Source organism: Kickxella alabastrina (genome assembly GCF_025024165.1).
Source record: "Kickxella alabastrina strain RSA 675 chromosome Unknown BX661scaffold_12, whole genome shotgun sequence".
Taxonomy (NCBI): domain Eukaryota; kingdom Fungi; phylum Kickxellomycota; class Kickxellomycetes; order Kickxellales; family Kickxellaceae; genus Kickxella; species Kickxella alabastrina.
In genome coordinates this window covers 176,828-204,412 of record NW_026251483.1, presented here as the reverse complement: position 1 = coordinate 204,412, position 27,585 = coordinate 176,828, and the positions used below count along the sequence as shown (strand labels likewise).

General features: G+C 54.3%; 9 protein-coding genes across 9 annotated transcripts; 4 read left to right on the top strand and 5 right to left on the bottom strand.

Moving 5' to 3' along the window:
* Window positions 1–933: 933 nt before the first annotated feature.
* BX661DRAFT_182927 (uncharacterized protein) lies at window positions 934–10,933 on the top strand. Its single transcript, XM_051536098.1, has 2 exons — window positions 934–1,111; window positions 1,273–10,933. The coding sequence occupies exons 1-2, from the start codon at window positions 1,058–1,060 to the stop codon at window positions 10,885–10,887; spliced, it is 9,669 nt and encodes a 3,222-aa protein (XP_051391419.1). The 5' UTR covers window positions 934–1,057; the 3' UTR covers window positions 10,888–10,933.
* On the bottom strand, window positions 10,927–11,839 carry BX661DRAFT_182925 (uncharacterized protein). Its single transcript, XM_051536097.1, has one exon. It carries the CDS (start codon window positions 11,743–11,745, stop codon window positions 11,029–11,031), a length of 717 nt encoding a protein of 238 aa, XP_051391418.1. The 5' UTR covers window positions 11,746–11,839; the 3' UTR covers window positions 10,927–11,028.
* Window positions 11,515–17,720, bottom strand: BX661DRAFT_24901 (uncharacterized protein). The gene is made up of 2 exons (XM_051538996.1): window positions 17,168–17,720; window positions 11,515–17,011 (listed from the first exon to the last, which is right to left on the bottom strand). The coding sequence occupies exons 1-2, from the start codon at window positions 17,519–17,521 to the stop codon at window positions 11,876–11,878; spliced, it is 5,490 nt and encodes a 1,829-aa protein (XP_051391417.1). The 5' UTR covers window positions 17,522–17,720; the 3' UTR covers window positions 11,515–11,875.
* Window positions 17,721–17,983: 263 nt separating this feature from the next.
* BX661DRAFT_133594 (beta-lactamase-like protein) lies at window positions 17,984–18,784 on the bottom strand (the record flags this gene model as incomplete). The annotated part of the gene is made up of 1 exon (XM_051532624.1): window positions 17,984–18,784. A coding segment is annotated over one exon (801 nt), but the record flags the coding sequence as incomplete, so codon positions are not given.
* Window positions 18,785–19,017: 233 nt separating this feature from the next.
* Window positions 19,018–19,716, bottom strand: BX661DRAFT_171193 (uncharacterized protein; the record flags this gene model as incomplete). The annotated part of the gene is made up of 1 exon (XM_051533681.1): window positions 19,018–19,716. One exon carries the CDS (start codon window positions 19,714–19,716, stop codon window positions 19,018–19,020), a length of 699 nt encoding a protein of 232 aa, XP_051391415.1.
* A 332-nt stretch (window positions 19,717–20,048) lies between these two features.
* On the top strand, window positions 20,049–20,545 carry BX661DRAFT_182923 (uncharacterized protein). Its single transcript, XM_051536096.1, has one exon. The coding sequence runs from the start codon at window positions 20,095–20,097 to the stop codon at window positions 20,251–20,253; it is 159 nt and encodes a 52-aa protein (XP_051391414.1). The 5' UTR covers window positions 20,049–20,094; the 3' UTR covers window positions 20,254–20,545.
* A 28-nt stretch (window positions 20,546–20,573) lies between these two features.
* Window positions 20,574–21,349, top strand: BX661DRAFT_182920 (uncharacterized protein). The gene is made up of 3 exons (XM_051536095.1): window positions 20,574–20,699; window positions 20,821–20,857; window positions 20,957–21,349. The coding sequence occupies exons 1-3, from the start codon at window positions 20,658–20,660 to the stop codon at window positions 21,325–21,327; spliced, it is 450 nt and encodes a 149-aa protein (XP_051391413.1). The 5' UTR covers window positions 20,574–20,657; the 3' UTR covers window positions 21,328–21,349.
* On the bottom strand, window positions 21,350–22,490 carry BX661DRAFT_182918 (putative hydroxyacylglutathione hydrolase). The gene has a single exon (XM_051536094.1). The coding sequence runs from the start codon at window positions 22,225–22,227 to the stop codon at window positions 21,385–21,387; it is 843 nt and encodes a 280-aa protein (XP_051391412.1). The 5' UTR covers window positions 22,228–22,490; the 3' UTR covers window positions 21,350–21,384.
* Window positions 22,485–27,583, top strand: BX661DRAFT_224705 (chitin synthase-domain-containing protein). Its single transcript, XM_051538914.1, has 2 exons — window positions 22,485–23,158; window positions 23,936–27,583. Exons 1-2 carry the CDS (start codon window positions 22,547–22,549, stop codon window positions 27,563–27,565), a joined length of 4,242 nt encoding a protein of 1,413 aa, XP_051391411.1. The 5' UTR covers window positions 22,485–22,546; the 3' UTR covers window positions 27,566–27,583.
* Window positions 27,584–27,585: the final 2 nt, after the last annotated feature.

Below are 27,585 nucleotides of genomic sequence, written 5' to 3'. Positions count from 1 at the left end.
TCTCCACTCTGCTCCTCAACAACCAATATTCCGGGCCCATTGAAGGGAGCGCGAAATTGCAATGTAGTGCGTGGTGACACGTTCCATCTTTAGCCCCACCTGCCTTTATTTGTATACATTTTCTGGGTGGGTCCAACGAACGGCCAGCCAGCAAGCATTGATTTCCCCTTTGTCTAATGTTTTGGCTACATTCAATACTTTCTTTGTGGATAATTCATATCATCACTCAGGCAACACCACGCACTCACGCATAATAATAAAGGAACCAATTTTGACTACTACAAAAGAAAGAGATTTTCCATCAGCCATTTTTTGCTTAACTTTATTCCTTTCTTATTTATTCCTTTTTTGTACGTCGCGCAAGATCGGCTTGCATTTTTCCTTCGTGCTCATCCCGGTGCAGGTTTTTTTTTGTTGTTAAAGTGTATGGCAAAAAAGAAGAAAAAAAACTTGTAAAACCGCCTCCCACACCCCCCCGCCCGCCTGTCATATCCGCCTCTTTCTGCTTACTATAGCGCACGTTCGCTTCTTGGTCTGGAGAGAAAATATGCCCGCGTAAAACCCCGTTTCTATCGACTTTATATACATACTAACTTTTCTTTTTTCTCTCTGTATTTTCTTTAACAAAAACACCCCACTTTTTATTATTTTATATGCGTACGTCGGCGACACCCTCCTTGGTTTTCCTGGTCTTTGCTGCTCTCTAATTTACAATTTCATTCGTTTTTTTTCCTACTCTATTTCCTTTTTTTCTTTTCTTTCTTTTTCTTCGCAACTAAACTCTTTATTATTTACAGCCGACAAAAATAATAAGCATATAGCTGTCTATCGCGGTTGCTGACGATATTTTTTCCTTGCTATTGATCTCCTTTTTATTATATATCTTTAAAGTCTCTTTTGCCTTTTCGCCCCTTTTTCTCTCCTCTCTATTTATTATTTCCCCAGACTTTTTTCTTTCGGTTCAGGACCCAGTTTCGTTTTGCTGGTAAAAAAATTAACATCAAACCGACACACTAACGAGCAAGCAAAAAACAGAATCAACCCCGCAGAGTAAAATATGCCGTACGAGGTTGCCCTGGTAGAAAGGCTCATCTTGAGCTTCAAGGAAATGGTAAGTTTTACTATTGCAAACAAAACCCTAACCTACCCATACCCAGCATTTGATTTCAAATATGCAGTAGCAGCAGCAAAGCCAACAACATCACACCCCACTTGTTGGAATAATCAACTAAATGTAAACCCTTCATTCCATTTGCTCTGCTTTGGTTGTAGTTGCCATGTTACAGCGGCCGGCCGATCGAACAGCTTTCGTCAGACAAGGAGTTTTACGAAAACATCCACGTGATCATTCAGCTGCACGATATGCGCCTAGCCCCGCTGTTGCGGCGTCTCTTTACCCTGCTGGAGACCATTTCGCGAGCAGCCGCGAGCAGCGAGCAGAGAAGCAGCTGCCTTTTCCAGCAGTCTCAGCTGCTCGTAATGCGTGTGATTGCCCTGGGCATGTTCTATCACTGGCATCAGATTTATGCCGGCCTGGGGGTCAACACGGACAACCCCATGGTAGGCAGCACCGCTAGCAGCGCCAGCTCCGACGATGGGGGTGTCGAGGACCAGGCCAGCGCTGCTGCTGCTGCCACGGCCGCTGCCGCAGAGGCCAGTGCCTACCAGGTGAATGGCAAGGGCTACAACCTGGACGATTTTAATCTCTATTACCCCAGCCCACTCGAAGAGCCCCTTGCCAAGCGCGCCTTTGCCATCATCTCCGAGTACTTCCGGAACTGGGTCAGCCCGAGCTCCCTGCGCATGCTCGCCACCACAGTGAGAAGCCAAATGAGCTACATGTTCGCACTCCGCAGAACGCATACGTCCCAGAGCGTGCCATTGTGCTCGTTCCTGCGCGACATCGCCATTGGCACATCGATGCTTCCAAAGTTCGTGCGCGCCTGCGTTGCCGAGCCCACTGCCGACCTGGCATTTGAAATCCAAGAGGCTGCCGGGTCCATCTTTATGTTCGTGTCAGCGTCCAACTGGAATGTCGCTATGCAGCGCGCTAAGAGCTGCTTGTACTTGGCGCTCTCCCGCAGCGAGGAGGTCGCTGATTTCACCGATATTCAGTTCCTCGAGTTTGCCACGATGGACATCACGCGCCTGGCGCAGATCATCGACGCCTTCACGGACGTGTTTGTGCGCGTCAAGACCGCCGAGCAGCTCAAGCTGGCCATCGTACTGCGCCGCGCCATCTGGGGCTTTATCTCGCGCTGCTCCGGTACGTTCATCGACATGTACCGCAACATGTACCGCCCGCAGACCAACCGGATCGAGCAGCTGGCGGAGATCCTTCGCACAGTTATTGAGACACATTCGCGCACCGGCGCTCACCCGGCCTTCCACCAGCTCAGGGCCCTGCTGCTCATGCTCTGCCCCGACATCGTGGTTCACGCCGCCGAGCACGCAATTGAGCACGGCGAGGCGCGCGAGGATAACTGTTCCAGACAAGTCCGCTACCTCGCCCAAATCCGCCAGATGCTGGCACTGAAGGACGTGCCCGAGAGCATATTGCTGGCAGTGCAGGAGGTACAGCACGTGTCCCGCGTGCTCAAGGCCCTGCCCGAAAACGAGGGTCTTCGCCTGGCCAAGTTCATGGACAGCGACATCAACGTGGTGCTGCTGGATAGCAGCAACCGTCTTTTGCCTTACCGCGAAGAGCCCATTGAGTCGAAGCTTCTGCTAATGGCCACAGTAGCCTGCGGACTGTCGATTGGTGGTATGCCTGCGCTCACCACGTACTTGGCGCACTTGTGTGGCCCGAACACTGAGCCCTCCATGCAGCTGGTGTTTGCAAACGCACTCAAGGATAGCTTAAGGCAGCAGTACTATGAGCCAGGGGGAGTCGAGGGTGCGCCCGAGATAAAAAATGTAATAGCCGGGTTTTTGTACGACACACTGCGCCGCAACATCGACATGATTCAGACCATCACAGAGCAGCAGGCGGCTGGCTCTGGAGCGCAGGCGCGCAACGCAGGGTACGGACGCCGGGTGCCCGGGTACAGCAGCGACACAGCCGGCGGATTCAACGCATCCAAGTCGGTCTGCGACATGGCGCTCAACGTCGCGAGCACTGGCGAAAAGGTGTCGATCATTCCGCCCAACGAGATCGCCCAGCGCGTCCACCTAGTGGCTGTGGTCATGGAGATGATCATCGATGTGCCTTTCCTTGCCATTGGTGGCAACAACGAGGACGAGCTATTCGAGTCGCTCGAGAAGATGGTTCATGTTATCTCGATGAGTATCCAGGAGCCGTCAATCGCCATCCAGCACCTTGCAGGCCAGGCACTCCGCAGACTGTTTGACACGAGCTTTGTCCAGTACTGGGTGCATAGCGCAGACATTGCATTTGCCGTGTGGACTCTCAGTCTGCATGTCATGCAGGGAACCTGCCGTGCGATCGTGCATAGCATCGTGACCAGCTCAATTGTGCAGCACCGCCAGCTGCTCCAGATCCTGTTGGACATGCTGGTGCTGTCCAACAACGTGCTCAAGATGAGCAGCGGCGCCATCGGCGCGTCGATGGAGATGCCTGAGTATCCGCAGTTCGAGGTGGCCTTTGAGATCGTCATCATGATGCACATGTGGGCCGACGACACCGACATCACCTTGATCACCCAGGAGTGCCTGCGTCTCAAGACCCAGAGCGAACAACTCATGGTCGATGCCGGCATCCCCGTCGACACGTCGCTGAGCAACCAGCGCCTGTACCAGGAACTGAACACCCACGATATCAAGCAGGCCGGTATGTTCAGTCGTTTGGCGCAGATGCGCGCCATGTTCCGCACCATCCGCAAGCACATGCGCCCGACCGCCGGCGCCCAGGCAGCCTGGCAGGAAACGTACAAGCTGTGGCGCCAGATGCTCCAGGTGCTTTTGATGCGTGAGGAGACCGTGCGCCTGCCAGATATCCCTGCCGAGCGCGAGGCCCCAGCCTGCACAATTGGCAGCAGCGGCAGCAGCAACAACAACAGCGCACCGACCCCGGTGCGTACTGAAAAGGAGGAAAAGAAGGACCTCAGTCGCCGCCGCAACGTGTTCGAGAAGCTGACTGGCCATGCGACCAAGAACATCGCGCGCTCGGGCAGCAACTCAGGCACCAGCATCCTGAGCGCGGGCAGTACGACGACGTCCTCAATGAACAGCACCTTGTCACCCGCCTCGGCTGCCGGCACCGTTACCATAGTCAACTCGCGCGAGGAGTACCACTTCTCCTCGGCGCCGCGCTCCACAGGCCTTGTTGCCGCTGGCGCGCAGCTGCCGGCGATCTTCAAGTCAACCAACCTGACGATCAGCGAGCTGCGCACGCAGTGGAGATACTGCACAGGATTCCTGCTGGCTGCCGGTGGTGCATGCATCGCCGATGGCGGTCCGAGTGCTGTAGACCGCCTCGGCGGCGGCGACACTGCCGAGCTGCACTCGCTGCTGGAGCACTTCATTGGCGAGTGCCTCAAGCTGATTGTATCCGACGATATCCAGCTGCGCGAGCTTGCCAAGGAGGGCCTTGGCAACAAGACGCATCAGGGAATCTACATGTTGTTCCTTGACGGGTGCTTGCTGAACATGAAGCGCTTTATGCAGTCGAACGGCGAGGTCAGCGTATCCGAGAGCCGCACCTTGTTCGTCAGCCAGTGCATCTGCATCATCGAGTCTCTAACCGACCGGGACGCGACAGACTCTCTGGGGCAGAGCTCTAAGAGCAGCATTGACTTTAGCCCGGTGCTCCTGACCATGTGCAAGTACCTCAATGCGGCAGCAATGCAGTCGGCCAACGGTGCGCTACAGGAGCGCATCCGGTTTACGCGCATGGTCGACTTGTTCCTGCAATCGCCTCTGCGCCAGGCCATCGTTCAGGAGGTCAACCTGCGTAACGACATGCTTGAAACCTTTGTCAACTGGGTCACCGAGCTGCGCGCCATGGATCCGCGCACCCTGCGCACCGAAGAGCCGCATATGTCCAAGCTGCTGATTGACTTGACCACGTCGACCATGCGCGTACTCATCCAGATCCTCGACAAGCTGCCGGTCAAGCCCATGTCGGCGCCCAACCAGACCAACGCCGCCCAGCCGACAGATGTGCGCTCCCAGCGTAGCCGCGCATACCGCCGCTACTTTGACTTCTTCGTGCGCTTCATGAGCCAATGCCGTATGATTGAAATCCAAGAGTTCAGCACAATGACCACCGTGCACGCGACGCAGTCCGCCGCAACAGCCGTCCTGAACTCTACGGTCAACAACTCGGCAAACTCTCGTGGCCGCACCAACCGCAGTGAGAGCTTCGTTGCCTCGACCTCAGACGTGGGTGTCGGTCGCGACATCGCGCGCAACATCTACAGTACTAATACGGTCCCGCTTGGCGCCGGGTCCAGCGTGAACAACGCGTCTCAGCTTGGCCCCAACCGGTTCAACCGCGAGCTATCGCAGAACGCCGAGCTCCTTCTCAACATCGCGATCAAGTCCCTGACCAACATGCTGGCGGCCAACCTGGAGATCGGTCTGCAGTACTCGCTGTCTATCATCTACCACGAGGACACCAAGCTGCGCGCGCTGTTCACAGATATGTTCACGACGATCCTCAACCAGGGCATTGACATTGACAGTCTTGGCGGCGACACGGCTGACCACTGGAAGGCGCGCCTGGTCGAGGCCCTGGTCGATCCAGGGCTCAAACTGCTGCTGGGCATCAACGAGGTGTGCCAGGTGCAGGATGTCGACGAGCTGGGTGCCTCGCTCATCAATATTTTCGAGTCGCGCCACCAGACCAAAATATTGTTCGAGCGCATTGTCACGGTCGAGCTGGAGCGCACTGACTCGGCAGCCGAGCTGTTCCGCCGCAACTGCTTGGCCACGCGCCTGCTGTCGTACTACGCCAAGGTACATGGCGACGGGTACCTCAAGTCTACACTGGTGCCGGCGATCCGCAAGCTGCTCGCGCAGCCGCCGGGCACGCTGACATTTGAACTTAACCCGAACAAGATGACAGAGTCGGCAGACCGTGACCGTAATCTGAAGAACGTCGAGCGCCTGTGCTCGCTGGTCATTGACGCGATCGTAGGTTCAGTGCATAATCTGCCGGTGACCCTGCGCTGGATCTGCAACCTGATTTACCGCATTGTCATCACGCGGTTCCCTGATGCCGGTTACAACGCTGTCGGCGGCTTCATCTTTTTGCGCTTCCTGTGCCCAGCTATTGTTGCGCCCGACTCGCACGGCATCTGCTCACAGATCTCCAACCCCGAGATTCGCCGCGGTCTGCTGCTGTGCACGAAGATCACTCACAACCTGGCCAACGACATTCAGTTTGGAAACAAGGAGACGTACATGGTACCGCTGAACAAGTTCATTTCGGAGAACCGCACGCGCACGATGAACTTTTTGTCCGAGATCTCCGAGCTCACCGACGACACAGAGTCGATTTACGATGGCACAGCCAAGAGCATTGCCTCGAGCTCCGGTGGCATCAGCATTGCTGCGGGCCGCCCCAGCACTGAGTACGTGACCTCGGAGCCCGACACAGACGCTATCCACAATGGAGACTATGTGGGTGTCGGCGCCAAGGACCTTGTCGTGGTGCAGCGCTTTATCTTTGATCATCTGGACCGTCTCGAGGCGTACCTGTCGCGCGAGCCCATGGTCAGGATGCATGTGCCGCCCAAGACCAGCACTGACAAGCGCAAGAGCACGCACGCACGCGTCACAGCGATCGGAGGGGCAGTATTGGTGTCTGGCTCTGGCCCGAATTTGGCAAAGAACGAGGGCGTGTCTGGATCAGCTGGCCACGGCAAGTCCGCCACCACGGATACGGGCACGCTGACTGGAGAGGTCACTGCGACGGAGAACCTGTTCACGCAGGTATCATATGTGATGCGCCAGCTCGGCCCGCTAGCCGCTCCTGTCGAGCCTGTGCAGTCCAAGATGACGGCAGCCGTCGAGGCGGGGGCCACCAACATTTCTGGCGGAGATGACATGTTCTTGGAAATCCTTCGTCGCGACTCTGGGCGCAGCACCGACACCATCGCCAAGAAAGCGATCATTTATATTGGCGGTGTGTCTCGCGAGAAACGCCCTGTCATCTATATCATCGCGCGGCGTATGCAAATGCAGTACTTGGACATGGACGCCGTTATGTTGCACACGCTGCGGCTGCTGGAGCCGCTGGCGACCAAGGGCTTTGAGCTGTTCTTTGATCTGACGCAGTTTGGCCCGGCCAACGAGGTCGCAGTGCAGTGGCTGCGGCAGCTGAAGCGCATCGTGCCCGAGTCGATCATCGGCAACGTGATGTCCATCTACTGGTACAACGTCAACTCGTATTTCCGCAAGTATATTAAGCAAGGGAATCTGACACTTCCACCCCGTCTGGGTAAGCGCTCGGTGTTCCCGCACAGCCTGAGCGACTTGCACGAGTTCCTAGCCAGCCCACAGGCGGACCTGCCCCCGGGCACCGTGTCGCTGGACAGCGACAGCGGTATCAACATCTCGCCCGTGTCGCGCGTGTCGCGCTCGCAGCCGCCGCTGCCGTGCATGGTCAAGGTGACGCCCGAGGCGATCCAGATCACTGCGCTGCGTCGTCAGGAGGTGTTTGGACTGAGCACGTACTTCAATGACGTGTACCACATCACCGAGATTTCTGACGTGCACCTGCTACCCAACTCGGACTTCCTTGTCAACACTGACGGCAGCGAAGAAGTGACCAAGGGCCGGTTGCAGTTGCAGCGCACGGCCAGCCGCAGTTCCGAGAGCGAGCGCACTAGCGGAGCCAAGGGCAGCAAGCCTGATGAGCAGATCGTCTCCATCCGCTTCGAGGGCGGCAACGCACCGATCTTCTTCGCAAGCCCCAAGTCTGAGCTGCTGTTCAAGGCTATCCGCAGCGCGCGGACGCGGTACACTAGCCACACCAACGTGCCGACAGTGCAGGAGCGCGCCATCCGGCCTTCCGATGTTCCGGGAACGCTGCTCAACGTGGCGCTGCTCAACTGCGGCTCGGAGAACTCGACGCTGCGCATTTCGGCCTACCGCATGCTGATTTCGGTCGTGGCGACGTTCAATTTAGATGTCGGTCATGAGCTGGCCTTTGCAAGCGACCTGTGCCTGCCTCCCAACCCGCTGCAGTTCATCCACCGCATTTGCACGCGCTTGAGTGCCAACGCACCTGATATGACGTTGGAGTTGGTGTCCGAGGCCCTGTTGGCGTTCACTAAGTGTGCGCAGAACATGAAGCCGTGGATTCTGCACTACATGCAGCAGTGGTTGCTATGCCTGGGCCAGTTTACGCACGATACGCCATCGCACCCAGACGCTCTGAGCCGCACGCAGGACATTATTCGCAGTCTCATCCGCCTGCACCTCAAGGAGCCGTCGATGTACATGCACTTCAAGGAGCACGTGTGGTCATTCGTTGCGAGGGTCGAGGAGCTGACCGACATTATCCTCGATATGCTGGTCACGGTTTCGCTCGAGTATGGCGCTCTGACGGTCGAGACTGAGCTAATTGCTGACATACTTGCGACTGTTGCGGGTGTGAACCCGCGGTATAACAAGCTTGTGCCACGTCTGCGCAAGCTCGTCGCGCAGACGTGCTCGATGAGCGTATCCCACATCTCGTCGCACCAGCTGTGGCCCGAGATTGCTGTGTACATAAGACTGCTGATGACTATGAGTTTCTCGAACTGCAACCTGGCCGACGAGTATCTGCCCGACGTGGCCTTTATCGCCTGCATGCTGCTTAAGTCGGGCCCCGGTATGATCCAGGCCACGTTGCACGGCATTGTCATGCACGTTGTGCACAGCTTGGAGATGACGCAGTGCAACGGCATGATCATCGACCAAACCTTCTCGTCGAGCATCACAGGAGCCAACAGCTTTGCGGGCAATCCCGTGCGCCAGCTCAGCGAGGCCGTACCATCAGTCGCGGTCAACACCGACGCGGGTAACACCGGGCAAGTGCTCTCCTCCTACGCACAGCTGGCGCAGCAGCTTTCGGAGCTGACGCAGTCGCGCTCAAAGTTCAACTTTGGGCTGCGCGCCAAGTCAACCAGCGCGGTGACCTTCATTGCAGCGTCGTACACGCGCGGTGGCGCTGCGTCGACGCTCAACCCAGAGGCGCTGATGGAGTTCAAGGACGAGCTCAGCCACTCGACGCACTCGCTCGAGTCGCCGCGCGAGTCCCTGGCCGGAGTCGAGCGTGTTGCGCAGATCTTCTTGCGCATCATGGATAATAGTGCATTCGCTAATGGGCGCGGCAACAGCTGGCGCGCGCGGTGGACGACTCTGGTTACGGCATCGACCTTTGTGTTCAACCCGGCGATCCAGCCGCGCGCCTTTGTGCTTCTGGGCAAGCTGGCGGCCTACGACGAGGTCGACGACGATCTCCTATACCAGACATTAGCGACCTTGCGCGGCGCGCTGGCGTCGTTTGGTGAGACTGACGAGTCGCTGCCCATCTCGGTGCTGCTCTGCCTGGTCAGCATGGCGGGCAACCTGCCGCCGGACTCTTCGTATCTGGCCTCGCTGTTCTGGGTCGGCATTGCTGTTATGCAGGTCGGTCACTTGCCGCTGTACAAAGTTGGTCTGAGCCTTATTTCCAAGGTTATCCGCACGCTGGATGCCTGCGGCGCGTTCCTGCCTGAGAACGGCGATGGATTCCAGGACTTCCTCATGTCCGCGCGCGTTGCCGTCGAGAAGGCCGCCGACCAGATGGATGAAGCCGTGGGGATCAGCTTCCGCTACTCCTTCAGCGCCTCGCTGGCGCTGCTGCTTTTGCGCGGCATGGAGGACATGAGCACCAAGGACGAGGCCTACGAGGTGCTCCTGCAAATCATCGGCATTGTGGCCAACTGCCGCAAGTGGCAGCAGGCAGACTCGGCCAGCCCGGAGCGCAAGCTCGACCTCATTCTGGCGTACCTCATTCTGATTCTGCCGACTGCCGGCGTGCGCAAGGAGTTTGTCCATGTGTTCACCACCTCCGGCCTGTCCATCGGGTCTGAGGCCAAGCATAAGATTGAGAACGGCGGGTATATCCAGCTCCTGGACCAGATCCACAAGACGGATATTGGGCGCAACTGCCAGACCGACTATATCCTGTACCCTTCGATCCTCGCAGCGATGCTGCAGAAGACACGGTCGGACCAGGAGACCATGATCCTGTACATGATGTTGGCGTCCAACATGAACTGGGCCGACCCGACAATGAGCCTGCTGGTGGTTGAGTCCCTAGCGCCAACCATGTCCAACATGTTACACGTCAGCCACAACATTAAGCTGACGCACAAGCTGCACGAAGTCATGGTGCGCCTGGCAATTACCCGGCCGCACTTTGACCCAGACCTGTTCATCCAGCAGCAGTCGCTCATCCAGCAGCAGAATGGCGGCACGGGTAATCTGCAGGACATTGCTAACTCACTGACCGTTGAGGCCATTGCCGCGACCACGCAAAGGTCGATGAATTCCTCGGGCGTGGGAACCGGGTATGCTGCCGGGTACGTGCCGCCGGGCAGCACCCCCGCTGCGGCTGCTGCGGCCCCGATATCCACGAGCGTTGCCAGCCACCGCGTATCCAATGCGCCGCCGGCACGCATTCGCGAGGACTCGTCGGAGAAGCCCAATTTGTTCAACAGTACAAGGTCGCAGGATGCTGTGAGCATGATGAGCAAGCAGTCGTCGACGCCATCCCTGGGCAACGGCGACGCGGCGTCGTTCGACAGGTCCATGGTGGCTGCTCACAGAGAGTACCTGACCCGAATTGGGTTTAGTGGACTGGGCCGCGTCATTTTGTTTGATGGCGGCATGAACCAGTGGCGCGAGCTCGCTGAGCTTACCAGCCTGGTGGTCGATCAGATGCTTTAGATGATTTCCTTTTTCAATTTCAATCAATTCCTTCCCCCTCCAAAACACTTTTCATTTTATTTTATCGTTTACGCTGTGAAAATGAGAATATATATATATATATATATATAAATTTTGTTGGTTTTGTTTTGTTTTGTTATTTTATTCTTGGCACGGTGCGGACGCAATGATCTTTTGCATTTCAGCGGATACGGGTCCCTGAGTATGAGCGTAGAACAGATCGCCTTCGCCAGCCAACTTGACCAGATCCCTTTTCCTTCCTGCATTAATCTGGGCCAAAATTCCTTGCGCAATGCTCTTCATCCGCTCATCCGCATCAACAACAACCCATGAAGTCATCGGCAGAGTCGCCGGTCTCAACTGTTCTGGGAATACGAGTCTAGTTCTAGGCTGAGCCAAAAAAGTCATAGTCTCCACAATCACCGGACCACCATCCACCACTTCCTCTGCGCCATTTTGGTTGAGCGTATAGAGAGAGGTAATATACGGTTTGAGCGCCCAAGTCACAATAGCTGTGGATGATGCTGTCATGCCAATGGTGGTGAGTGCCAGGATGGTGCGGGCGCTGGAGGGCACGTCGCTGTCGCCGGAGAAGAAAAGAGGAACTGCGGCGGAGGCACCAACTAGGGATGCGACGGAGGCGAGTTTCATTACTTTGGCCGCCTTGGTCAGTGATCCTTCGTAGACCAGCTTGGTTGTCCATTGTGAGGGCGATTCGGAGGTCTGGTAGAAACGCATTGGCTCGAATTTGCCGCTAACAAGGCGGTGTCTCTGCTGTTGTTGGAGACACTTTGATACCAGAGCTGACGACCTGGACGACCTGGACGACCTGGACAATATACGCATAGAGCTAATCATTATTATAAGCAAATAATAGAAGAGAATAAAGGAACAAAAAAACAATTTTTTTTGGTTAAGAAAAAGAAAAAAGAAAAGTAAAATTGAACAAAAGATAAAAAAGAAAATTGCTAAAAAAAAGATAATTTTTTTAAGCTGCTGTGGGCACCGCCAGATCAACCAAAACGTCGAATGCGCCAGTTCCCGAAAGCACGGGCTGGCCGAGAACAATCCTCGATGACGGGTTACTCAGGTCATCAAAATCGCCATAAAGCATGGCTTCCTGCAAGAAGGTGCACGTGGATTCAAAGCTCATCTTGGCAAATGGTGCTGGGCTAGAGGACAGACCAATGCGGTTAAACGGTTTGAAGCCACCCTCAAAGGTCATGTAATCGGCGACCAAGCCCAGATGCCTGTCGTTAATCTCAATCGTATACGTCCCAAAGACATTGTTGATCTCGCGCACAATAGCCTTACGCGCAGCCTCGACACCGTAGGAGCGCAGGATCGCGGCAATATCATTGGTGTACATATTGTTAATATCGATCCACTCGTCCAGGCCCGTGGCCTCCTCGGTGTTGGCAATGTGGTCAAGCGGCAGGAGGGATGCTTCCCAGATACCCTGGATATTGTTACCCTGCGTACCGATAGACACTGATTTGTCGTTCGTGGCCTCTGGCTTGTTGTAGTAGCAGTAGGAGATACCGGGAATTTCGCGCACAATCGTCTTGCGCACAGCCTCCTCGGCCAAATTGAGCATGAGGAATTTCGGCGTAGTCGCAGAGAACTGCATTTCAATCTCAATGAACGGCGACTCACCATCATCAAACTCGTAGCCAACAACATGTGGGTACTTCTTGATCATGCGCTTGCGGCGCTGCGACGCAGCAATGGCCTTGAGGCGCTTCTCATCCTCGCTGTCCTCCACTTCCTCGTCATCAACGTCCATCTCGCTATCAGATCCTGAAGAGGAGTCGTCAGCGGTGGTGGATTTGCTGCGCGACGTTGCCGTCTGCTTGGTCGCCTGAGTGTCGAGCTCCTCGAGCTCGGCATCAAGGCCATCGAGCATCTCGCGGTCCTCCTCATCGGGCTCATCGTAGGACTTGTTTCCAGCACGGCGCGCTGCCCGCGCATCATCAGCATCCTCCTCCCCGTCCGCGTCCGAATCAATATCGGACTCATCCATACGATCGTCGCTCTTCTCGACCTCCTCCTCGTCATCATCATGAGCAGCAGCGGTCGCACGCTTGGACTTCGAAGACCCGCTCTGCTCGACAATATCCTCGGACATGACCGAGCGATAGGTGCGCTTCAAGTCCTTGGCGACCAGGGCTTCGAGCCTATTCGTAAACTGCGACTCAATAGCAATCTCGATATCATCCTGATTCACATCATACAGCTCCTCGTACTCGCTCGAAGGGAACAGCTGCAGGCGTACGGTGAACTGGCGATAGCGCTTGTGGTCCTGGGAGTTCCGCTTGGCGGTGAGTCTCTCCTTGACCTCAACGTAGTCTGTGAGGTCACTGAGGGTGAGCCGCGTGAGGGCGCTGGAGATAACCTCGGCGTGCTCCTTGGTGACGCCGTCCACCAGGGGGATCTCCATGGAGGGTGCCGAGATATTGTCCGAGGCTACCATGACGATTTCACGCAGACGCGGGATACCCAGGGTGACGTTCTTGGCACCGAATCCAGCCAAATGGAAGGTATTCAGGGTCATCTGTGTCGAGGGCTCACCAATACCCTGGGCGGCAATCAAACCGACACTCTCTCCAGGCTCAATCAACGAATGATGGTAGTTGAGATACTGCAGCATGCGGAAATTGCGCGGCGAACAATCCGGACTCACAGCAGCCATCAGCGCAGCAGTGTCACTAACCGAAGCGAGCATCTTGTTCGGAAGGCCATAGAGAGACTTTTTAGCAGCCAAGGACTTGCCTGTGGATTTGCCTGAATTCTTCTTCTCGTGCAACAGATTATTCGGGTTGTTCTGCAGGTACCTCTCGAGCTCAACGTAGAACTTTTCAGAAACCGCACCGAGATAGCGACTGGGGTTGAAGCGCGAAGAAATTGGTTCGTCGAAAATCTTGGACGCGTCGTACTGCCCAGGCTTGCCAATCAGCTTCTTGGCGTACTTGCGCGCGAGCTCGTCGTCGAGCACGGCAGCGGCGCTCGCCGGGTTAAACTTATCGCGGAGTGCGCGGTAGTTTGTCGCGGCAAAGTCGAACTGTGTCAGGTGCTGGCACTTGAGCACATCCAGGGCGTCCTCACCGTACTGGAACTGGATGACGGAGCCGTCAGAGTCGCGCACAGTGTAGTCGTAGTGTACCTGGATGCCCTCCAGATGCTTAATGAGGCAGCGCTGGAGGTACCCGGAGCGCGACGTCTTGACGGCCGTGTCAATAAGGCCCTCGCGACCAGCCATGCAATGGAAGTAGAACTCCTGCGGCTTCAGGCCCGTCAAGAATCGACTGGCAACGTAGCCTCCGGCACGACCCGCGTTGTCGTAGGGCGCGAACGACGGCAAACTCTTACCGCTGACCATCAGTGGCACACGGCGGCCCTCGAGTGACTGCTGACCGAGGCAGCAGGTGATCTGCGACAGATTGACGTTGGATCCCTTAGCTCCGGACACCGTCATAACAACCATGTTGTTGTGCGGGAACGGCAGATGCAGGTGCTCGGGGAGGCACGCTGAGATAACGTCGCTGGTGAGCTTGCTCATTTTGCCCATAATGGCGCCATCAAGCTGCGCCAGCTTATTGTCGTTGCGCAGAACCTCCTCCATGCGGTTGTGGAACTCGCGGCGAACCTTCTTGTCCGACTCGACTTGCGCAGCCTTGTAGTCCTTGAGCCCGACAAAGTCCAGCGCCGCATCGATACCGCCGACCTTTTGACCCTTAATGATCTCCTTGCGCACGTCATCGCCCTTCTTGACGAAAAGCAAATCTTCCATGCGGCAACTGAAACCGATCTCCTGCAGGTAGCGGAGGAACAGGCGGCCGAGTGTGGACAGCAGGCGGCCAGCGTGCGTGGCAGAGTAGAGCTCGTAGACGGAATGCACGAGGCCGTAGGCGGAGGCACCGAACTGCGACTTGTCGAGGATACCGACGAGCAGCTCGCCGTCAAGGATCAGCACGCGCTCCTCCTCCTCAGCAACGCTGGTCAGGTACTTTTTGCCAATCTTGTCCTTGGACACCAGGTTCAGCGGCGCGTAGCCGTAAGTGAGGTTAAGCAGCAGAGTCGAGATGACCTGCTTGCCGGTCCACATGGGCTTGGGCTTGAAGATGGCCGGGGGCAGTAGCTGCACCTTACCGTCGGGCAGCTGCGGCTGGGTCTCGGGGCGCAGCGCCCAGTAGATGAGCTCCTGGTACTCTGCGCGCGTCAGCATAGTATCGCGGTGGGTCAAGATAACGCCGCCGTCGACGGAGTCCTGAATGAGACCGCGCAGAGGCTCGCCGTCAGTCGGGTTGAGGTACGTCATGTCGGCGCCCATAATGTTGCGCAGCTCGGAGCGTGCAGCCTCGCTTTGCGGGAAATGCATGTTCATCTCGTCGCCGTCAAAGTCACTGTTGAACTGGTTGCAGTTAAGGTAGTGGAAGCGCAGGGTGCGTTCGCCGGGGAGCACGTGGGCACGCATACCAGCCATTGAGGCGCGATGCAGGGTGGGCTGGCGGTTCATAACGACCATGTCACCGTTGCGCAGGTGGCGGAGAACCTTCTTGTTGACGCCGGTGGCGCGGCTAGTGAACACATTGCCGAGGGCGCTGCCGGCGGGCTTCTCCTGCGGGGTCAGCAGCTGGTTGGCCAGGGCGACGCGCGACTCGTGGCCAAGCTGAGCCAGGTAGACAAGCGAGCCGTCCTCGTGCTGCACGGACACGGCGCCGGGCCAGGTCTCGGGCCCGTTGATGACCAGCTGCCGCATCTCCTTGACATTGTGTGGCGTGACAGGCTCCGGGTACGTCAGGGTCTTGGCAAACACCGGCGGGACGCCGACCTCGTCGGACTCGAGGTTAGGGTCGGGCGAGATAACCGAGCGTGCGGCGTAGTTGACGCGCTTGCCCATCATGTTCTGGCGGAACAGGCCTTCCTTCTTCTCCAAGATCTGGCGGATACCTGGGTCAGGCGCCTTGCCGTTCTTGCCCAGGGTCGGGTTCTTGGAGCTGTCCATAACGTTGTTGACGGCCTGCTGCAGCTGCACCCAGGTGTTAACGACGCGCTCAAAGTCCGTGCCGGAGCTCTGCTCAGCAGCCTGCGCAAGCTCCTTGGCAGAATCATTGCTGCTGACGAGGTTGCGCAGGTAGACACAGGTCTTGAGGATCTGGCCAAGGTAAACGTTCTGCGGGTTCTCCATAACCTCATCATTCATCACCGATGCTGGGCGGAACTTGGTCGGTGCCACAGGGAGCGCCTCGATGAAGAACATATCGGCGAGATCAGTTGGGCTGCGCACCTGGCTGGGTAGCGTCAGGGTGTAATCCGGCGTCATGTTTTCGCTGAGCACGCTGACGGCGCTAGCCACCTTTGGGTCGCGCTGCTGGAACAGCAGCTGGGCGAGCTCCGGCTCGTTAATGAACAACAGCCGCAGGTGGTTGCGCAGGTGGATCGATGTCATGAAGACGGAGCCCTTCTGGATAGTTGGCCCGGACTTGGCCGGCTGCGCATCTACGGCATCGTACGCGGAGTCACCTTCCTCGTCTTCTTCCTCCTCATCTTCTTCCTCGTCAGAGGCATCATCGTCTTGGTGCTGGTTCTTATTATTCTGCTGTAGCTGCAGCTCCTTGGTCTTCATCATCAGCGCAGCAACATCCATATTCAGGACATCCGTGTACTCGAAGCCCTTACGTACCTGATCCGCCTGTTGCTTGCGGGTCAGCGGCTCACGGAACACCTTCAGATATCCATCACGGCGCAGCTTCGGGATCGGGCCGCGGCAGTTCTGGCACGTCTGGAAGCGACTGCGGGTAACCAGCTCCTTGATCAGCTGGCGACGCACATGGTTGACCATGGTGACCTTGTAGGTGGCGCGCTTGGTCGTGGTCAGCTTTTCGTGGACAAACTGGTTGATGCGTGCGACGTATTCGTCGCTGGACTCTTTGATTTCCTTCTTGGACTTTTTCTTTGCCTCCGGGGTGTCCTCACTGTCGGACTCGTCGAGGATAATATCATCGATGTTGTCGTCGTCATCATTGCCTGACTTTATTGTGCGGGGGAGCAGATCATCCAGATCGGTGGCCTCCTTGACCAGGCCGTATTCGAGCAGCCTGAGCTTTGCGATAAACCGGGCAGCCTAAATAATAATAATAAATTTGGGGATGGGGGAAAAATCCTTGCGAAAATTAGATCAGAAAAATCGCAAAAATTCACTGGCTAATGTTTCTGCAAAAAAAGGGGGGGGAGGAAATCAAGCATACAAATATTGATGTTTTTTATAATGATAACTTACGGTCACTCGGTTAAAGGCGAATTTGTGGCAATAAGGACAACAACCCTGGAGGAACTTATACAGCGAATCGAACATCATCGGGTTAACCACAGGAGTGGGCAGTTCGATATGGCCGAAATGACCGGGGCAGTTAAAGTACGACAGAGAACAGGTTCCGCAAAGATGGTTTTTTGTAAACGGGCCCATGGCTGGATCATACAGACCACCGTTAGTCGGGTTGCCTAGGGAGTCCAGAAGAATCGGGTTAACCACTTGCTTCACAGACATCCGACGCACTTCGGCTGGCTCGTAGAAGGTGAAGGACACGCCGGTGACCTTGGAATTCACCGGTTGCGCAATATTCATGAGACTCATGATTCGGAAAAATAAATAATTGAAATAATTGAAATAAAGAAAAAAATAGTAGAGGTTGATAAGAGTGGGAGGGTGGAAAAACAGGAAACAAAGCCCTGATGTTTTTTATTTTCTTCCTTTAAAGAACTATAAAAAATTGGAATAATAATTAGAAGAAAAAAAAAGTAAAGTACTAAGTTTCAACTTCCAAAGACAATACCAAAAATCTAAAGCAAAAAAACAAAGTGGTTTTTCACTCTTGATCTTGCTGTTGTTTATTTAGCAAAACGCAAGCCCAACCAACCAAAAAAAATTTTGCAGGAGAAAAAAAAATTGAACGAGTTTGCAATTCTTTGAAAAAGGGTAAAAATACAACAAAAATACTGATCAGATCCCGGGTAATCAATCAAATATCATGCACTAATCTCGGTATTTAGCAAGCAATGGCCCCCACCTCACGACCCCTCCCGCAGAATCTTCGCACGTGATGGATCCATCATCCTTCAGCTTATACAAATGAAGTTTAACATTATTGGACGCGGCCCTAAACACCCTCGGGTCCTTAACAAGCGGGTAAACAACCGCGGTAATCTCCTCAACTGTCCACCATCCACTACCATCCCCATTCGAAGTATCCGCGAGCACCTCCAATATCTGTTTTTCGCGCATCCTCCGGTGGCTCACATACTCCTCGATATGCTTCACGGCATTGGCAGTAACCACAGGGCCGTGACCCGGCAGGAGTATCCGGGGCTCAAGGTCAATGACTCTCTGCAGCGAGCGCATATAGGGCGCAAGGTCACCGACAATAGTGGTTCCCTGGCCCAACACCAAGTCACCGGTGATCAGGGCGGCACTTTCAGCGTCGAAAAAAGCCACATGATCCGGGGTATGTCCAGGCGTCAATACCGCTCGCCATTGGCGGTGTTCCGTGGCAAACAGTTCTCCGTCTGTAATATTCTTGGATCCCCGTAATGCGGCAATATCCGGGTGTTGGCGCTTGTGAACGGTGTGGTCCAGGGTAAGTAGGGATTCGGGCAGCGTGGCGAGTCCCCCGGTGTGATCATGGTGCCAGTGTGTGAGAAGGATCTGTGAGATGCGACTGTTGGGTCCGAGTGCAGTGGCGAGAAGCCCGTGGTAGGCTGGGTGTTGGCCGTCGCCGGTGTCGACGAGAATGCGCCGTGCGCCTGTGCCCAGAATGTACGTGTTGGTGCCCTGCAGTGTCATTGGGCCTGGGTTGAGTCCTAGGACGCGGATTATGTCGCAGGCCACCCTCTCAATAGACATCTTTGACATGCGGTGGAAAGGGTTGGAAGAGTGGGGGAAATTGATGGAATACAAATACAAGAAGGGGTGATAAGGAAAAGAGAAGAAAATAGCATGAGATAAAAAAAAGAAAAAAGAAGCGGCTTGACAATTGACTTGTGGGCTATGGCGTCATATGCTCTCTCCGTGAGATCTTTTGCTCGTCCCCCTTTTTTCTTCTCACGCACACGTGAGACAAGCACAGACCCGCTTCAACCAGGATTCCGCCTGTTGCTCTGACTGATTTTCCTGCGCTTCCTGCCTGCCTCCCGCTTAGCACCAAGGCCAGCTCCAGCGGCAGCGGCGTCAGTGGGGGTGCGGCGATAAGCGCAGCTCATTTTCCTCCTATACGACTCGAACTCAGCAGCCAGCTCCTCCTCCAAGGGAGCCACATACTCCACAGTGCCAGTGCCCAAAGACGGCCTCGCCACGGCCTTCTGCTTCCTACCACTGCTGCTGCCGCTGGCCGCAGTGCTTCTGCTGCGGCGGTGACTGTTGCGAGCGGGTTTTACCGAGCTGAAGCGGGTGGGTGGGCGGATGGGCTCGAGAATGCCGTTGCTGGTGGCGCCTAGACCTTGGCCCTGCTGCCACCCGAGTTTGGCCAGCATTTGAAACCCAAGGTTGCTGCTGCCCAGCGCCCGGTTGATGTGGGTGGGCAGGGCCTTGGGCTCCTGGCTGCCAGCAGAAGAAGAGCTGGAGGAGGAGGAAGAGGAAGAGGAAGAGCTGTCTGAATCCGAGCCCGAGCCCGAGTCGCCGGAGCTGGGGCTGGAGCTGGAGCTGGAGCTGCTATCAGAACTGTCGCCACTCGACGCACCCCCAGACCCTGCCGCCAACCTCTGCTGGCGCATGCGCTCACGAATGCCCCAGACGATTCTTTCCAAAACACCCGTTCGCCAGCCCTCGCGGTCCATCCCCACATCATCCCTGCCCTGCACCAGCAGCGGATTTCCCCTATCGACAAACTCCCCCTCCCTGTAGATATACCTTACTCCGCGCAAAAATTCGCTCAAGGCCAGATTGAGCGCCGGCGAGGCTGTGGGTGAGTTTCGGTGGAGGCGGTGGAGGGATTCAATGTGTCTGGCGTGGAGTGTGGTGCTTGGATTGTGGCTGTTGTCCTGCAGTGCTTGGACCATTAGCCCGGCGGGGGTCGAGTGGTACCGAGTGGGCGGTGGGTCATCGGATGCGGTGGCTGTGGTGGCCAAAACTGGGGGAGCAGGCGGTGGCGGCGGCGGCGGCGGCGGCGGCGGCCGTGGAAGCAGGTGTGCTGGTGGACGCGGAGGCCTCATTGCATGCGGGAGAATACTCGGCTGGAACGGCAGGGGAGGCCTCAACACATGCGGTGGGCAGATCACTGCCGACGGAGGAGGCCTCATCGCATGCGGTGGACAGACCATTGTCGACGGAGGGGGCCTCATCATATGCGGGGCAGCATGCGGCACGGCTCCTGAACTCTGCATTTTGCTCTGCACGATTCCCTGGAACACTGCGTGCAGGGGCGAGTCGGCAAAGAGGAAGCGGTACTTTGGGTTATCCCGCTGCGTCTGGCGAACCATGTCTACTACCGAAGGGTTGAGTACCTGAGCTGTTGCCATCTTTTCCAGCGCAAACCGCTCCTCGTCTGACAAAATAGATAGCAGAGGCGGTGGCCGTGGTGGTCGCGAGGGCGGATTGAAATTGGGATGCATTTTAATGGAACAATTAATGAGAAAAAATAAACAAAAAAATCTGGTGATGGTGATGATGAAATGCAAGTTTGATCAAAAAAAAACTTCTTTCCTTTTCTTTCGTATATGAATTTTTTTCGTTTTATAATTTATTTATATTCATTTAGTTCGCCTTATACCTTGTTGAAATGTTCCGTGCAATCCTTCCTCGCTCCGCCAACAACGCCAAGGTAACATTCCGGACAGCGGCGCAAGGGACCTTACCCAAGCCAAGCCGAGCCAAGCCAAGCCAAACGAAACCATCTACAAAACAACACCTCTAACACTCCTTTTTTCTGTTCTTGTCCGTAGTCTCTGCTGGCGACCAAACTGCAGACGCGCAGCCTGAGTAAGTAATGCACACATAAAACAACAAGAAACCACCAATTCAACAAGAAATAAAACCTTGTCAACCACTGATAAACAACGATTTTTAATTTTTTTGTAGATGCGTACCTTAACAAGGTCATTCTCATGGGCAACGTGGGTGCTGATCCACAAGAAATAACATTCAGCAACGGCAAGAAAATGGCGACGTTTTCGCTGGCCACCTCGCGCAGGTATAAGGATGCCGAAGGCAACACGCTGGAGCACACCTCGTGGCACCGCATCAAGGTGTCGGGAGACAATGCCGAGCGCGTTATGAACTACGTTAAGAAGAGCGCCCTGGTGCAGGTTGAGGGATCAATCCGCTACGACACGTATACGAACAAGGATGGCGCCGAAGTGCATGTTACGAATATTAATGCCGATAGCTTCAACATTGTCATGTTCCCTAAGCGCGAAGAGGCTGCTGCAAGCAGGGACGAAGCAGAGTAAAAAACATTGCTTTTCACCGTATATTTTTTATTTAAAATATAACCCTTTTCTGGTATTTTAAAAGTTGTCCTTCATCTCGCGGATTGCTGCCAGCACCCTGACAGGGTCAGCCTCGGCGGCAGCCTTCTGGAGCTCAGGCCTGTGGACGCGCATGAACGGGTTGGTCTCAAGCTCTTCAGCAATCGAGCTCGGCATCGTGCACTGCACCTTGGCGCACCACTCAGCCTTCCTCCGCAGCCTTTCGTTGTCAGGATCCACGGTCAAGGCGAACCTAAGATTCGCCCTCGTATACTCATGCCCAGCATACACGCGAGTATCCCTAGGCAACGCCGCCAGCCGCACATTCAGCGACTCGTGCATATCCGCCGCACTCCCCTCAAACAGCCTCCCACAACCACCAACAAACAGCGTGTCTCCGCTAAACACCGCCCTCCCCTCCTCTCCCTCCCCCTCCTCTTCCACGAAATAACACACGCTGCCTGTGGTATGACCCGGAGTACGAATGGCTCTGATGCGGAAACTCCCAAGCGTAAACTCATCGCCGTGCTCCACCCGGTGGGTCATCGCCGGAATGCGCTCGTCGCCGCCGTAAACGGGAATACCCGGTACTGCGCTTTGCATCTTGGTGTTTCCGCCCGAATGGTCTGCGTGGTGATGCGTTGTGAGAATGCCGGTGAGCGGGAATCCGGTTGAGAGCACGGCTGAGAGCACCTTGGATGCGTCGACGGGGTCCACTGCTGTGACCTGCTGCGTCTTGCTGTCAACCAGAAGGTACGCGTAGTTGTCGGAGAGACAGGGCACGGGGACCACTTGCATTCTGGAGATGTGGCTGAAGGTGCGGAGAAAAGGCCTGGTTTGGGGTGAGCACGAATTCAATAGTGTGCGCAGAACCGAGGTCATTTACTCGGATATTTAAAAGAAATGAAAAGCGAAAAACGAAAAACGAGTGTTGAAAATACAAATAGGTGGGTGAAGAGGAGTAGGAATAGAATGGCAGGATAGGATAGGATGCGGGGAGAGGGGCTTTGAAGTCTGCCTTTTCGGCGATTGATTTTTATTTTTCCTCTGATCAAGCAAATACAACGATCATCCATTCCACTCGCTCCCTTCGCTGATTTACCACTCACACACCACACAAAATCCCAATCGACCCCTCTCTTCCCTCTTTTTCACTTTTGTTTATTTTAAAAATTCAACTTTATAAAAAATTTTCTAAATCATGGCTACGCGCAGGCTCAGCATATATCCGAACAGCCAAAGCTTCGATGACAATCTCTTTGAGATGCAGCGCAACCTCTCCTCTTTATCCAAAAACCTCAGCCATCTCAACACTATCAACAACAACCTACTGACCTTCAACAAAAGCTTTGCCACCTTCCTCCAGGGCCTTCACCTTAACAGTGAATGCCTAGAGTTTCCCGAAGCACCCAATGAAGCTACACATGCTTTGGCTCAACGGCCCATGACGCCGCCACCATTGGCCGTAATGGAATCTGCCGCTGCTGAGACATCTGCCCTTTCCGCCAGCAAACGCCACCAGGCAACAGTTGTTTCTGCGGAAAAGCCCAGGAAACGGGTGGTTATTAAAACCTCCTCTACTGGACCAGCGGTGAAACGCCGGAAACCAGTGTTTCAGACACGGAGGATTACGGATTTGCTGCCTTCAAGGTTCAAGGAACAGCCGCATAAAGGTGCGATCGAACAGGTACTGAAGGAGCTGAATATGAATCGCGACGGCATGTATGCCCATGAGATTGTCAGGGATGTTGGCGGCGCAATGACAAGGAACAAATGTATGGATTATATGAACGCTTTGGTGCTGACTGAAGCTGTCGTGAGAGTTAATAAAAAAGGCCATTTGTTTTATCTCGACCCTGAGAGATTCCCTCAGTAATAATTGTTAATATAATATATATAATAAAATTAAATAAATTTTAACAACGTAAAAATATACCCTTTTATGCCCACGTTTTTCAAAACCCCCAAGAAAAATTAATAAAATCAATTTGATTACTGTTTGAAATAGTACAGTAACACACTCTCCATTTTTTCCAACAAAATAGGGACAACAAAATGCTTCGTCTACAAAAAAAATTATCATTCTTTTTAAAAAAATTCCTTGCACTTTCAACCGTGCTTTGTCAAATGAAAAAAACATAGTAACAATATTGTGGAAAATGAATGTGAAAAATAATATAAATTGTTGACAACAAAAAGATTCTTTTTCATTTTTCATTTTATTTTGTTATTGTCTTTTTTCTCTTCGAAGTCATTTACACGGTGCCAATACAGATAAATCTTTTTTATTTTTAAACCTTTTCAACTATACAAAAAGGAACCGGACCCACCTGTAACCTAATTTCTCTTTTTTTGTTTCTTGTTTTTTTTCTGTTTTTGCTGTAACTCCTTCGCGCATATATATGTATATATATTTCACAGGTAACTTTTTTGTTTACATATATATCTGATTCCGATTCAACCAGTAAAAAACTTGTTTACTATTTTGCACTAACAATACCTAGAATATTTCAGTCTTTTCTTTATTTCTTTAGCAAATATCCTAAAACGATAAAAAACAATGGAGCAATCAGAGTGGACCGGCTCCCAGTCCTACGCTGGGGACATTATGGCCAGCAGAAACAGCTACAGCAACGCACGCATATCTTGCGCACCCAACACCACCACACACACCGCTACCGGTGCCGAATCATCGCAAACACTCCCAAGCTACGGCATCTACGGTATCCGAGGCAACCCCATTCCCAGCAACGAAACCAGCCTTGCAGGCAGCGCGCAGCTCCAAAAATCGCCAACCGAACAAATATCCAACAGCACCACAGGCAACTTCAACACCGGCATAATATTTTCCGAAAAACCACTCCCTTCTCATGAGACCATCGAGGATTTAGAGACCACGCGCACGAGACAACTCTGGGTGGTTTTCACATGGCTGGTGACGTGGTGGATCCCCTCGCCTTTTCTCAACTGGTGCGGTCGCATGAAAAGGCCGGATGTGCGGATGGCGTGGCGGGAGAAAGTGGCAATTTGCATTGTTATTTTCTTCATCTGGAGCATCCTCCTTTTTGTCATCATCGGCCTAGGCCTTCTATTGTGTCCGAAGGAGTATGTTTGGACAATGGACGAGGTGGCTGGACGCACGTCGCCCAGGGACGCATATGTGGCAATGCGCGGTCGCGTCTACGATATCGCTGAGTTCGTCAATCAGAAACACGGTCTAAAGTCGTTTGAAGCAAGCAAGGAGTTGATGCTTATGTTTGCCGGCCAGGACATTAATGCGTCGTTTCCGGTGTCCGTGCGCATGGCGTGTCCGTCCCTGGTGTCAAAAAAGGACGACCCCAAGTACGGCATGTACCTGACTATGGCTGACGCCACCGTATTGCAGGCGTTTCCGTTTACACATAAGGTCGGCGCGCTGTCCAGCTCCAAGGAGATGAGCGATCCGTCGTTTTACGGCAAGTATGTTGTCCCGACAATGAACAAGTTCAAGAAGGGCGATGTTGTCTGGGATTACGACTGGATCAATAGCATGCATGTTGACCAGGGCAAGTACTGGCGCGTGATCAACAAGGAAGTGTTCAACCTGGAGGACTACTTTGCTACCATAGACTACCCCGGCAACACGGACAAAAAGTGGCAGTTCCTGAATAACCATATAGTTAATATCTTTGACGACAAGGGCTCGGGCAGCACGGATATCACCAAGGAGTGGAGCGATATTCCCTGGGACGTCCAGGACCGGCTGGCCAACTACAACTGCATGAAAAACCTGTTTTATGTCGGCAGAGTCGACGACCGCCAGAGCGTCCGCTGCCTGTTTACCAACTACATGCTGCTTGCATTTGCCTGTGTGCTGATGACCATTGTTTTGGTCAAGTTTCTTGCCGCCATGCAGTTTGGTGCGAAGAACAGACCGCTGACGCCGAACAAGTTTGTTGTTTGCCAGGTGCCCTGCTACACTGAGGACGATGCCAGTTTAGTCAAGACTATTGACTCGCTAGCGGGATTGGAATATGACGACAAGCACAAGCTGATTTTTGTCATTTGCGATGGCAACATTGTCGGCTCCGGCAACGAAAAGTCGACGCCGCGCATTGTGCTGGATATTCTGGGCGTTGATCCTGAGTACGATCCACCGGGCCGCGATTACCTTGCCATTGCCGAGGGCTCACGCCGGCACAACATTGGCAAGGTGTACTCTGGCCTGTACGAGTTTGAGGGCCACGTCGTGCCCTTTATGGTTGTGGTTAAGGTTGGCACGCCCGACGAGTCCAACCGCTCTGGTAATCGCGGCAAGCGCGACTCGCAGATCCTGCTCATGTCGTTCTTCAACAAGGTACACTTTGACCTGCCGATGACGCCACTGGAGCTCGAGATCTACCACCAGATGCGCCATATCATCGGAATCAACCCGCGCGACTTTGAATATCTGCTGCAAGTTGACGCCGACACAGAGGTAATGCCCGACTCGCTGTCACGCCTGATTGCTGCCTGCTCGTCGGACCAGCGCATTGCGGGAATCTGTGGCGAGACCATGCTGGGCAACGAGAGCAAGAGCTGGACAACAATGATGCAGGTATACGAGTACTTTATCTCCCACCACATGGCTAAGGCCTTTGAGTCGCTTTTTGGCTCTGTCACCTGCCTGCCTGGGTGCTTCTGCATGTACCGCATGCGCAGTGCCGAGGGCAAGCCACTGCTTATTGCCAAGCCTGTACTCGAGGCGTACTCCGAGCTGCATGTCGACACGCTGCACAAGAAAAACCTTTTGTCGCTCGGTGAGGATCGCTACCTGACCACGCTGATGATGAAGCACTTCCCGCAGTTCAAGTACAAGTTTATCCACGATGCAAAGTGCAAGACCATTGCACCCGAGAAATGGTCCGTATTGATGTCGCAGCGCCGCCGCTGGATCAACTCGACCATCCACAATCTGGCTGAGCTGATGTTCTTGCAGGACATGTGCGGATTCTGCTTCTTTTCGATGCGCTTTGTCGTGTTCCTCGATCTCTTTGGTACCATTACGATGCCGACGACAATATTCTACTTTGCGTATTTGATTTACGTCTCGATTACCGGCCTCGCTGACGTCGGCTACATCTCCTTGATTCTCATCGGTGCCATCTATGGCGCGCAGGCTGTAATATTTATTATGCGCCGCGAGTGGCAGCATGTCGGCTGGATGCTTATTTACTTATTCACTTTCCCGCTGTGGTCATTCATCCTGCCAATCTACTCGTTCTGGCACATGGATGACTTCTCGTGGGGCAACACGCGTGTTGTGGTTGGCGACGGCAAACGCAAGCTCATTGTTGAGGACGACAAGCCGTTCAACCCCGACTCTATCCCGCAGCGCTGCTGGATGGACTATGAGGTAGAGCTCGCATCTGCGGGTGTGTTGAATGCCCCGCCGCCCAATATGAATCACAATGCAACATCCGTTAACAACGACGATGACAACGTCACCGTGTACACTAGACAGTCCGTGGCCATGATGAACCATCTGCGGATGAGCAGCGTCTACGGGCTTCAAAACCCGCTGTCGATGATCGGATCGATGGGCCCGTCCGCTGACCAGTACTTGGGATCCAGACCAGTGACCCCGTCCGGCGCAATAGCAGGCGGCCCTAGTAGCCAAAGATACTCGATGGGCACGGCGATATCCAACCCGGCAAATATGTTTATGCCGTACAATATGCAGACAATAAACCAGTCCGTGTCGGCATTCCAGCATCCTGAGGCAGCTGCCATGGGCGCAAGAAACAGCTCTGTTTCTGTCTATGCGCTCGACAACAGATTGTCAATGGCGACCGGTATGGCTGGCAGACCGTACACAACCATCTCAGCGCCGGGTTCGGCGCAAATTTCAGGAGCGTCCATAGGCCAACTGGAATCTCCTGAATATGCCGCCGCCGTTGCTGCTGTTGGAATAGCCATGGGCGGAATCGTGCCGGATATGATTCAGCGGCCAATGTCCTTGTACCCCGCTGTGCCCTCAATGACTGTGGCGGATATCCAGCAGCAGATGCACTTCAGTGGCCTGCCCTCGGATGCGCAGCTAATCGATTCTATTGGTCGTATTTTGGCTGCTTCGGACCTGACTGCGATGACGAAAAAGAAGGTTCGGCATCAGCTTGCGCTGGAGTTTGGCGTGGATCTGATCAACCGAAAGGACTTTATCAGCGACGTCGTTGACCGCATGCTCTCTGGCGTCATTTGATTTTTTTGTCTCCATTTCTC

Coding starts and splice junctions, on each gene's coding strand:
- BX661DRAFT_182925 (XM_051536097.1), bottom strand. CDS start 11,745: ATGATTAGCTCTATGCGTATATTGTCCAGGTCGTCCAGGTCGTCCAGG.
- BX661DRAFT_224705 (XM_051538914.1), top strand. CDS start 22,547: ATGGCTACGCGCAGGCTCAGCATATATCCGAACAGCCAAAGCTTCGAT. Junction 23,159..23,935: donor CTTTGGTGCTGACTGAAGCT/GTCGTGAGAGTT, acceptor ACCGGCTCCCAG/TCCTACGCTGGGGACATTAT.
- BX661DRAFT_182927 (XM_051536098.1), top strand. CDS start 1,058: ATGCCGTACGAGGTTGCCCTGGTAGAAAGGCTCATCTTGAGCTTCAAG. Junction 1,112..1,272: donor TCTTGAGCTTCAAGGAAATG/GTAAGTTTTACT, acceptor CTTTGGTTGTAG/TTGCCATGTTACAGCGGCCG.
- BX661DRAFT_182920 (XM_051536095.1), top strand. CDS start 20,658: ATGTTCCGTGCAATCCTTCCTCGCTCCGCCAACAACGCCAAG. Junction 20,700..20,820: donor GCTCCGCCAACAACGCCAAG/GTAACATTCCGG, acceptor TCTTGTCCGTAG/TCTCTGCTGGCGACCAAACT. Junction 20,858..20,956: donor ACTGCAGACGCGCAGCCTGA/GTAAGTAATGCA, acceptor ATTTTTTTGTAG/ATGCGTACCTTAACAAGGTC.
- BX661DRAFT_24901 (XM_051538996.1), bottom strand. CDS start 17,521: ATGAGTCTCATGAATATTGCGCAACCGGTGAATTCCAAGGTCACCGGC. Junction 17,012..17,167: donor TCGCCTTTAACCGAGTGACC/GTAAGTTATCAT, acceptor ATTATTATTTAG/GCTGCCCGGTTTATCGCAAA.
- BX661DRAFT_182918 (XM_051536094.1), bottom strand. CDS start 22,227: ATGACCTCGGTTCTGCGCACACTATTGAATTCGTGCTCACCCCAAACC.
- BX661DRAFT_182923 (XM_051536096.1), top strand. CDS start 20,095: ATGCGGGAGAATACTCGGCTGGAACGGCAGGGGAGGCCTCAACACATG.